Source organism: Procambarus clarkii, chromosome 45 (assembly GCF_040958095.1).
Source record: "Procambarus clarkii isolate CNS0578487 chromosome 45, FALCON_Pclarkii_2.0, whole genome shotgun sequence".
Taxonomy (NCBI): domain Eukaryota; kingdom Metazoa; phylum Arthropoda; class Malacostraca; order Decapoda; family Cambaridae; genus Procambarus; species Procambarus clarkii.
The window spans coordinates 4,022,294-4,034,880 of NC_091194.1; the positions used below are offsets into that span (position 1 = coordinate 4,022,294).

Below are 12,587 nucleotides of genomic sequence, written 5' to 3' on the forward strand. Positions count from 1 at the left end.
AACTTTAATATAATTTAGAAACCTTAAACATGCTATTTGAAGAAGAGCACAAGATAACACAGCATGCTGCTCTTTGTAAAATCCTTCATTAACAAGGCAGGTTTCAATGTACCAAACTTCAAAGACAATTTACCTGTTGACTTGGAGACAAATTTGTTAAAGTTTATAATATACAGTACTTTCAAAGAGCATGTGTTAAAACACTACTTGTAAGAACTGCTGTATAGTAGTGAGAACCTCTGAATTTACCGGAATATGCTAGAGGGTAACCATGGCCACGATGGGATCAGGAAGATGGCAGCTTGTCAAAGAACTTCCCCCAATTTTTCTTGAGACGGTTTTCCAACTGGATTTAGAACTACTGTATAGTATTGTCTTGGCCTTTACAGCTTTGGTGGGTAAGCAAAATATGATGTACAGTATTATTCAGGAGGACTGGTTGCCAAGAAAGTTCTCCAAATAATGGACAGATTTTGCAGTTAGATCACCCATACAACCGCAAAATCATATTAACATGTACTGTATTTAGATCTTGACGTGTTATTAACATGTACTGTATTTAGATCTTGACGTGTTAATGTTTGTGGTGAAATCCGAATAGTAACTGTATGGAAATTTTCAGCATATCGTATATTTTACCCTTTGTTGACATTCTTGTGTTTTCAGTGCTAAATATACTATTACAGTATTCAAATACTTTTTACAATTTTACAGACATGGCATTTGAAATTTTTTTGCCATTGACCCATCCTCTTCCCTAATACTGTATGTCACATTTTATGCAATTATCCATTCTGTTCAAAATGACATGTACTACATAGTATTGGTAAAAATAATGCATTGTAATATTGAAAATAACGATGCATTGGCCTTGATTGGTTAGGTGAGTTCCTTGAATTTGTAAATTTCTGGTTAGGCAAACAGCTGCATTTTTTACAGAGTGGCAAATTGAGGGGCTGGGTTGGATTATTCATGCATCAAAAAGATTACCATAGAGAATACCTGAAATGTACAGTACTCATTTGTGGACATGGATAGAACAAACTATTGAAAAAGTTAGAAAATACACAATCTGAGATATTATTTACAGTCTGAACTTGGCAAGGAAAAGGTGAAAATTCTTTAACATTGACGAGAAAGTGGAACAAGGTAAAGTAAATATGAAAGTACAGTATCTGTACAGCCATTACAAGTTATTCCTAAGATTAATGGTAATCAAACTCGATTTAAAAAAATAACATCACGTTTATGGAAATGTCAATGGTAAGTATAGACATTTATATATAAAATCACACAATATATGTTTCTAGATTGTTTCTTTTTCTAGATTCGTTTCTTGCCCAAAATGCTACGCGGACTAGTGGCTATACAATAATGTAATAACTCTTGTATATATCAATAAAAAAAAGATGAAATGCTTATTACCTATTGAAATATAATACAAAAAATATCATATTAATATTAACTGTAATATGTAGGTGGGCAGATACTGTATATGCCACTTACCAGGCGAGGGGCCTAACAGCTGGTGGGGGGCCTAACCACCCAAATAGTTATATAAACGTCACCTGTATAACCAAGTATATTGTGGTATATATGACACCAACCTTCTTTTCAGTACTATTATGACAATATATTTTTAAATAATATTTCGGCTAGTGGCACATCTGGCCACCAATGTGGCTCCAGGCTTCAGCCACACCAGTGTTTGATTTCTTGGAAACCAGTGAGCATTGAGTGATGATACTGTATTACAAAACCTGGTACATCTTTGGTGGTAGTTTCTGTTTGATGACATTTTTAAGGAGACTGCTTAGAATTAGCAAAATATTTGAACAACTGGGAGCAATGCAATACTGTATGTGAAGAACTACTGTATTCAAGTCATACGCGGAGGAATGAACATTATTGGCGCTAATGCTAATACTGTACTGTGTCGTCTGGGATCTCCCTAATATTTACTCCAGTTACTCCAAGGACTTCTATCTTTTAGCAGCTCTTTTGTAAATCCACAGCAATATTTCAGATCATTTCTCATGTTTGTGTGCAAATGTAGCAATAAGTCTCAAAGAATCCATTTCATCATACAAAAGAATACAATACTGTACTTTTTTCTATGCATCACTGGCAAGTAAACCATATCAGAGAAATTGCTGCGTATTAAGTAGTAATTAAACAAAATCAGCTGACTAATGAACCCCTTATCTAACCTAAGTGGCAATGTTGGATGCAGGCCAATGAGCCACTGCACTACAATATTTGAATGTTGGTTGACGAGGTGCTGCACTATTGGGATTGGAAAATTTATACCAAATTGTACAAGCAGCACAATAGGACTGGAGCTATATATTTTTATCCTATACCCAAATAGTATAGTACAGTACCACATTGGGCCTGACTGAATAGCTTTGAGCTTCAATGCTTATATCCAATTTATTTATCAATGCTTTCTGGAAGACAATACTGTATTGGAAATGCATAGCTCTTTTTAGGGTTAATTAAATAATTATCTGAATAATTAGCAAATAACCTAAGGATAATGGATATTTCAGAGCTAAGCCAATGGCCTTGGCTCACAACTGAGGAACCTAGGTTCAATCAGGCAAGACAAACAGTTGTGCATGTCTTCTTTTCCTTGATGCTTCTATTCACCTAGCAATAAATAACCGAGTTATATAGCTGTTGTGGGTTGTAACCAGGGGAAGGTCAATTTTTGGCCTGGGTATGGGCTTCCTGTCACCAACAAAGGGAATTACCAGAATCATGACAGTGGGTCTGTTGCCCTATTCTGGGCAGTATCTACCTCCAAACCCACTCTTCAATGCATTCTATTTTTTTAACTAGCAAGGCTTATACTGTATCACGTGCCTCTTGATGCTGACCACAAACCTATTCCACTTGTCTATCACCCTGTTACCAAACTAGTATTTTCCATATCCTTCCAGAATCTAAGATTCTCCTGCTTATTTCCAATGCTACTGGTTTTAAACTACAGCAGTATGACAGTTTCTAGACCATGCTCATTTTGTGCCCTGTTCTTACCACTTTCCAACTTGAATTGAGAATAAAACAATCGCAGATGAGCATTCTGACAAAGCACAATTTCTAATTGTAAAAACCTTGTACATTGTTATGTTTGGCTGTGTTAGCTTAGGTTGATTTGGGTTACATTAGGCTTTAAAATCCGCTGACAAACTGTCATGGGTACAGAAAATTCTTTATGTGTAAATGAGTGGGAGATTTAATGCGTGTGGGCTTAAACATGTGAGTGAGAGGAGTTATTTCATGTGTAAGTGTTTGGTGGGGGTGAATGTGTATGTCTGAGGAGGTTGTTAAAGATAATTAGAAAGCGAGATTTGTTGAGATGCATGTGCACGATTTTACAGTACAGAAATTTTATCACAATGTATGCTGCAGCACTTTCTCAGTATGGTACTGTAGTTACAGGTGTTATTTAAATAATGTCACAGTTTACAATAGATTTAATACCAAGCAACTTAACCTAACCTAATCAGCCTAACCTAATACATCCTTACTTATTTATTTTTATTTATGTAAAAGGTAGTGGGTTATAAGAGTACATAATATTGGTGTTATACAATACAATTTTATTAAAAAGAATGTGTTTACAAAGAGCAAAGAAGTAATATTCAAATTGTAGGAACAGGAATGAAGCCACTATTATGCAAAGTATTTCGAGGCAATCTTACATTCTTGAAAAGCCACTAACGGGCATAGTGTTTTGATCAGACTTAACGACATACTGTATATGTAACGACATATACTTAATATACAGTACATATATGTATATATATTTGAATGTTCCAAATGCCTTTGCTGTGATTCGAACCTCCGCCCACGTAATGCAAAGCTGAGAGCTGTATCGCTGTACCACCACACTACAAAAGCATGGGAGAGTCTTTATGAACTCATTCAACCCCCATGCCCGAGTGCATTGGGGTTATGTGGTCAACTATCATCTAGACCAGGTTTAAGCCACAGCAGTAGTCTACAGATTTTTAGGACAAGTCAAACCATTCCAGCTCACTGTTCATACAATGCCCATGTTATCAATGTTATCCTGGATGATATAAATTAGAGTTGACTTAGTTTATATTTGGAGAGCTAATGTCCAGGACAAGTTAGAATAGAACAGTTTTGATCAGGTATTTTTTATTTTGACTAGACGGCTCTGCAAGCAGTCATGGCACAAGTTTAATAATATATAATGGTATTAAAATGATACTGTAAAACCTGTCCTACCTGTAAGCTATGGACATGGCGTTGAAGAGCTTAGTGAGGGAACTGTCAATGCTGACGGTCTCAATCCTGGCAGCTCTGTTCTTCTTGGCGTAGGTAATGACTCCTTCTTCCTCCTGAGGCACATTTCCCCGTGAAGGGTCACTACACCCAGCATATATATCCCCAGGGATCTCCAGCAGGACGTTCTCCTCGTCATCCTGGGCCTCAGCTTCGAAATCAGAGACCATAAAGTGGCCAGAATGTATCACTTCTTTCTCACCTTTCCTCCCCATACTGGCATTAGTGATTGCTGACGTGTCAGCCGTCATTCTGACATTACTGTGTATGTGTCCGCACACTAGCCTTACTCATCATCACGTCACACATAAGGACAAATGGGGTAAAACACGACACAGCGACCGGCCCACACACAGTACCTGCTGCCACTGGCGGCCCCCGGGGAGACCTGCAGTGGTGCCAACACCCCGTCGCCCTCACACCCCCGCTACCTCTCCTCACCCCCTCTCCTCACACTCTCGCACACTCCCACACCATTCACGTACTCCCACCCCTCTCACTCACACTCCCACCCCCTCTCACACACTCCCACACCATTCACATACCCCCACCCCTCTCACACACACTCACACCCCTCTCACATTCCCTCTCCTCACATACTCCCACTCTCTCACCTCACACACTTTCCTCACATACACTCTCTCTCCTCACACACACACACACACACTCCGCACATACACACACTCTCCTCACATACACACACTCCTCACACACACACACTCTCCTCACACGCACACTCTCCTCATATACACGCCCTCTCTCTCCTCTCACTCACTCCCTCTCCTCACACATACACTCCCTCTGCTCACATACTCCCATTTCCAATCCCTCACCCTCTCCTCACACTCGCATATATATCCTTCTACTCCTCACACTAGAACATATAAGGTACTGGTGGTACAGTCGAATCTGTTCTCGACTCACAATCGAGAATTCCGGGTTCGAATCCAGGGCGTGACAAAAATGTCTTTGTTGTTGAAAAAAAAATCTCAAAAATTTAGGAGTGACCACGATCGAGGGAAGCGAACACGTCAAGGGTTAATCGCGAAGCCTAATGGCGAATTGAATGTATGTCGCCTATATTTTGAATATGGAATGAATGTATGTCGCCTATATTTTGAATATGGAATGAATGTATGTCGCCTATAAACTAATGTGCCTTGCGGCAAATAAACGCACAGACGGGCAGATGATTGAGGAGCCCCAAGTGCTCTTTAGGGTGACAAGCCTCGGCCCCGCCACACACAGAAAACACTGGGTAGCAAAAACCAAAAACTCTGCCCAAACTAAAACGCAAAAAGTCATCCAGTGCTCCCCCCTCCCCCCCCCCACACCAGGAGCCCACCACGGCTGAGGGCACACCAAGAGCCCACCAAGACCCACCACGGATGAGGGCACACCAGGAGCCCACCAAGACCCACCACGGCTGAGGGCACACCAGGACCCACCAATTCTTGATTGCTTATCTAATAGGTTTAATATGTTCGACGAAAGCAAGGTGGTATATAGATATACTGTCTATGCATTCTAGCACTGGATTTTTGGAAGCATCTGATTACGTTTAAGATCGTTGAAGTTCATGCTCAAATATGCATTGCTTGCTCCCAGAAATATAATAATAACCGAGTCTAAGCCGAGTAGTAGTAGCATTATTAAGCATCAGTTGATTTTACTGGATGATCCATGTTGGATATGTCACATATCCTGGATGACAGTAAGTGTATGATGATAGATGGAATAGCTATATAGTGCAGGTTTCACTTTGCCTCAGATCTACAAGGTTTTGTTGAAGTTCTTGGTGCTCAGGTTGCTTACAGGCAATTCAAGGCTATGGTCAACTCATCCTTTGAAGGCACAGTATTTGGCCAACTCATTTGCTTTATCGTACATTCGGAGGCCAACATATGATGGAATCCACATGAAATGGATTATGTAACCATTATCAATAATTTTTATATATTTGTGACGCTACATAGTAGTTTTTTTAATTAACACATTTATTAAGTACATCTACACTTCTACAGCTACTCCTAGACTATATGAAGGGTTACGTGGTGTATCAAGAACATGATACGTGATGCTAAAAATCCCCATCACACAGGATGGTTGGCCATATACTGGCATGTGATCAGTAGTCTGCACTGGCAAACTCCGGAAGTATGAGAGCCACATATAATAAATCTGCGGTATGTTCACACCACATTTTAGTATACAAACGTCACTCAGCAGTGAGACCATAAAATAAGGACAGGTTTTGTGTGTCTTCAGGTGACACTATTATATAATTATTATTGAATAAATAATTTAAAATCCTTCTGATGCTGCTAGAGATGCGGGCCCTAAGGTAAATACTCTGAGAGCCTTGAACGGTCCAACTAGTTTAATAATATCGGGATTTGAGAGACCATAAATTAAAGAGGAAAAATTGCCGTCAGTCATTGAACTTTGGCAAGTACGAATGTGTAGTTCTGTTTACTGCCTTAACTGTCTCAAGTGCAGAGTAGGTGTGTGAGATGCAGTCATCGAACGCTGTGAGCACCAGAGGTTCGCTGCTCACTAATATCCTCCCAACATATCAAGAAAAACTGGATAACTTCCTGCAGAAAATGCCGGAGCAGCCGGGTTAAGTAATGGACATGTATACATTGTAACATTGCAACTGCTATAAAAACAGCATGTCGTGACCGTAAGTAGCTTACCTAAATTTATTTTTAGGTTCAGTTCTTGATTATGTACCTCAGCATTTTCCACTATACCACCACCAGGATGAGTATGGTGTTCACTAGCGGCCACAGGATGAGTCCATAGGGTCCACTACCACCACCAGGATGAGTATGGTGTTCACTAGCGGCCACAGGATGAGTCCATAGGGTTCACTACCACCACCAGGATGGGTATGGGGTGCACAATAAATGAACGAATCTGAAGTAGACGTACTCAACCCCAAAATTCATTTAGCGACGCAAATTACAGTTGCGATAAGCTATAATTACATAATTTAACGTATATCCATAGTTATAGCGTAATTGGTTCAAGAAGTGGGCTGTAGAGTGTAATCACTTCTAGATGTTCTTGCCATCTTGGTAACAGTGTAGGTTTGTTGCTAACTCGGCCGGGAGAAACTTGGGTCTTGTGCTGCTCTATATCTTAAGTTATACTCAATATCTCCGCCCCATTAATTATTGCATTACATTTAAGCCATGAAAAAGCAGATATTGGCTAGCATATCACAGTTTCCGGGGTGATTTAATACCTATTTTGCTCTATAAATTATATTGCTTCGTATATATTTTTAGAGCGAAAGTTTAGCATCATACATAAGAATAGCTTTTTAATGATATTGATTAATATCATAGTCTCACAATCGCAAGCTGTTTTATAAATAATTATTTCAAGCGAAGAACAATAATCCAAAAATTAAAAACATTTAACATATATCTAAATTTTCCATAATTTAATAAGATAAGGCTTGTTGTAGCCTATATGCATTAATTATCATATATTTAAGTAATGAGGCATTTTTTTGTTATATGTTAATAATAAAAAATGTTGATTGAAAGGCTCAATAATGGATAGCATTGGCTTACCGGCAGAAGGTCAATGCTTATTTGAAAATAATATGTCTAGTTTTCAAGATCACAACTTTGTAATTATCGATCATCCGCCATCTCAGCCCAGCTGTTGTGTACTCTTCTTCTTTTCAGTTGTTTTAAACCAAATTTATTTATTTTCGTTCATTGCCGTTTGCAAGTCTTTAATCATGCTAATTTACCTATTGCTATTAACATACTATATTCATCATCCACAACATTGAAAGACGTTTTTATCATGTGAAATAATTAATTTTAAAAATTAATGTTAGTAACTTGCTTTTAAATGGAAAGAATGAATCATAAAATTCGCGGATTGTTGTGAAACGGTTGTCGGCGGCGGCGCCATCTGTGGGCGGCCACACGCACTATCTTGGTAAATATTGTTCACCATTTATAGTACACTAAAGTAGTACTTCCCTATCAGTACTTATCAGTCAGTACATTTATCTGATTTTTATAAAAAAAATGATTATATATATATATAATATAAATTAGTGTTGATATAAAAAAAGGCTCAATAATGAATATATATATATATATATATATATATATATATATATATATATATATATATATATATATATATATATATATATATATATATATATATATATATATATATATATATATATGTCGTACCTAGTAGCCAGAACGCACTTCTCAGCCTACTATGCATGGCCCGATTTGCCTAATATGCCAAGTTTTCATGAAATAATTGTTTTTCGACTACCTAACCTACCTAACCTAACCTAACCTAACTTTTTTGGCTACCTAACCGAACCTAACCTATAGAGATAGGTTAGATTAGGTTAGGTAGGGTTGGTTAGGTTCGGTCATATATCTACGTTAATAGTAATTCCAATAACAAAAAATTGACCTCATACATAATGAAATGGGTAGCTTTATCATTTCATAAGAAAAAAATTAGAGAAAATATATTAATTCTGGAAAACTTGGCTTATTAGGCAAATCGGGCCTTGCATAGTAGGCTCAGAAGTGCGTTCTGGCTACTAGGTACGACATATATATATATATATATATATATATATATATATATGTCGTACCTAGTAGCCAGAACTCACTTCTCAGCCTACTATTCAAGGCCCGATTTGCCTAGTAAGCCAAGTTTTCCTGAATTAATATATTTACTATAATTTTTTTCTTATGAAATGATAAAGCAACCCTTTTCTCTATGTATGAGGTCAATTTTTTTTTATTGGAGTTAAAATTAACGTAGATATATGACCGAACCTAACCAACCCTACCTAACCTAACCTAACCTATATTTATAGGTAAGGTTAGGTTAGGTAGCCAAAAAAAGCTAGGTTAGGTTAGGTTAGGTAGGTTAGGTAGACGAAAAAACATTAATTCATGAAAACTTGGCTTATTAGGCAAATCGGGCCTTGAATAGTAGGCTGAGAAGTGCGTTCTGGCTATTAGGTACGACATATATATATATATATATATATATATATATATATATATATATATATATATATAATATATATATATATATGTCGTACCTAGTAGCCAGAACACACTTCTCAGCCTACTATGCAAGGCCCGATTTGCCTAATAAGCCAAGTTTTCATGAAATATTTGTTTTTCGACTACCTAACCTAACCTAACCTAACTTTTTCGGCTACCTAACCGAACCTAACCTATAGAGATAGGTTAGGTTAGGTTAGGTAGGGTTGGTTAGGTTTGGTCATATATCTACGTTAATTTTAATTCCAATAACAAAAAATTGACTTCATACATAATGAAATGGGTAGCTTTATCATTTCATAAGAAAAAAATTAGAGAAAATATATTAATTTAGGAAAACTTGGCTTATTAGGCAAATCGGGCCTTGCATAGTAGGCTCAGAAGTGCGTTCTGGCTACTAGGTACGACATATATATATATATATATATGTCGTACCTAGTAGCCAGAACGCACTTCTCAGCCTACTATGCAAGGCCCGATTTGCCTAATAAGCCAAGTTTTCATGAATTAATTGTTTTTCGACAACCTAACCTACCTAACCTAACCTAACCTAACTTTTTCTTCTACCTAACCTAACCTAACCTATGAAGATAGGTTAGGTTAGGTTAGGTAGGGTTGGTTAGGTTCGGTCATATATCTACGTTAATTTTAACTACAATAAAAAAAAATTGACCTCATACATAATGAAATGGGTAGCTTTATCATTTCATAAGAAAAAAATTAGAAAAAATATATTAATTCAGGAAAACTTGGCTTATTAGGCAAATCGGGCCTTGCATATTAGGCTGAGAAGTGCGTTCTGGCTACTAGGTACGACATATATATATATATATATATATATATATATATATATAAATATATATATATATATATATATACATATATATTTTTATTAATGTATTTATTATTGTCAGCATTAGTGACACATTCATTTACTTTGGATTTCCTCCCTAATTCAGGAATAAGTGATCGTGAAAAGAAGGCATTAAGCTCCCTGATACAGGACACTTTTTTTTTTTTTTTTTTTTTTTTTTCACTTTGAATATTCCAGACTCCTCACATACACAAGTAATTTGGTTGCAAACTTTATGACGGTAAACTAATAAGAAATGTCGCTTCTCATCCACAAACCCATCGTCAACCAGACGCACTGTTGGCTCTTTTGGTACAAATTATAAAACTGAAAACTTAAAAGTTTTGTTCAAACTTAATCGAATTTAAAGCCTGTCGATCTTAAAAATACAAGGCTTGGAGGATGTCTATACATGAGCTAGAGTGAGATTTCCTAAACACTTTGTTTGTCTTGTGGCAAATTAAATTATTTATTTCATTACTACAATCACCAACACACAGGATATTGAGCAACCGAGGCAGATTTCAGAGAATGATCCTTGTTCCTTTCATGTTTTATTTTATGTACTTTATCACACACTAAATCAAGCAGGTGTATGGATAATTGATTAAGGATCTTATACAGTATATGCAAAAGTGCTTAATTTTTACAATTCTGTCAACTGTCCCATAATTGGGAGAAGCAGACACAAAGTTGAAAAGGGAGAAAGGAAAGTGCATATTGTGCTGATTCAATAACCAGTCAATGTGAAATACTTTTGTTTCAGCCAAACTAGCCAATGTGTTTAGAACTGGCTACAGGGTCATTATACATCCCCCCTCTCTTAATTACTAAATTCAGTGTTTATTAAATATTTTATGTTTATTCAATACAGTGTTAAACTTTCAATGATGATTGTCTAGTCCTTTAACTACAGCATTCACTTTTAACAGTAACATTAGTAAAATTTGTATATAACTGATAATTTCCTCATTAATAAGAATATTAGTGATCCTTAATTTTCTGTGGAATTCACAACTTGCCGTTAAAAGTAACCCCCTGCTGTTGCTGCTTTTCATGAGGGCAACTGAGATCACCTATGCCATTTAACTGATCATGAGTCAACCATTTATCAATTATATGGTGTGAAAATTTTGGACCACGCCAATCAAGAACATCTAAGAATAACTTAAATACAGTGCTGCATCTTTTACTCCCCTCAGGAAGCAGAGGGGAAAATAATATATTCTTTACATATAAAATATCTGAATGCAAAAAGAAAAAAATACATCTAAATGTGTATTGGCTTGAAGTTTTTAATCTTTGGTTGCACCTCATAATGTGTGTTCGTCATTTACTATCACCACTATGATACTGTCAGCCATTAATTACAATACTTTCATTAATGATGGCTGTCATGTCACTAAAATATCTGCCTTCAGTTTATTTTATTGCTAATAAGTATTGTAGCAGTGACTATTTTGTCATTGGAAATTGAAGCTCTGTTTAATATCCATAGTGGTGTTATTCAACGAAATGTCTCTAAAACAAAATTAAAAATATTGAAATCAACTTCCACAAGAGATAAAAATTTATTTTACTTCTTACATGTGAACACTCAAAAATATTGTTTAAAATCACCTTTTATTACACACGGTAAAAAAAAAATTTCATGCAAAAAATACAGTAATATCTCGCCAAATTAAACAAAAATTATCCGAGGACTAGATACCAATGAACTGAAACGATCTGTTGTACTATAAACTAAAAATGAACTATACATTATAAAACTGTGTATAGGTACACGAAAAAGCTTTATTACAAACTTGGTTCCCAGCCCAGGAAAGTGGGAAACCGGGTAATAAGTGGTTGTAAAAACACTAGTTCTTGGGCAGAATCTACAGCAGGGAAATATTGCTATTTTATCAAAGTACTTTACTATATAAAGCAAAAATAATATGCTCAATTATCTCTACCTGTTATACATGTATTAGAAAATGATTACTGTAAGCTAAGGTGACATGGCAGTAGGTGTCCGTTTCAAGTGCAAATTTATCACAGGACGGAAATTCTTCCTTTTAATACGTTAAAAATAAATGTTCAAAAATGTCATTAACTATCTTTTTCTTAATAAAAAAATGCAAACTAGTGTAGTGAGTATATTACAAGAGCACATCAAGAGCATGTGTTGTGGAGAACTTGGGTGCCAGGTCGCTACGCAGCACAAGCACACTAGTTCTACCCGTCTGCTCACCACCCCCAAAACAAGGTCAAAGGAAATCAAATAAAAAATTTAGCATACATTTCACACTGAATCATCACAGTACAGTAATGTCTTCCTTGAACTCGTCTAT

The 12,587-nt window shown here is 36.4% G+C and overlaps 1 protein-coding gene across 3 annotated transcripts in view; it reads right to left on the reverse strand.

The window, feature by feature from the left end:
- Positions 1-4,713, reverse strand: part of Mondo (MLX interacting protein mondo) — a 109,987-nt gene extending 105,274 nt beyond the window's left edge. For 2 of the 3 annotated variants that reach the window (XM_045761268.2, XM_045761266.2), the window contains exon 1: positions 4,264-4,713. In XM_045761268.2, the coding sequence (XP_045617224.2) occupies positions 4,264-4,571 (308 nt within the window). In that variant the 5' untranslated portion in view covers positions 4,572-4,713. The remainder of the gene's footprint in view (positions 1-4,263) is intronic. The other variant, XM_045761267.2, reaches the window with a different exon arrangement.
- Between the last annotated feature and the right edge of the window lie 7,874 nt (positions 4,714-12,587).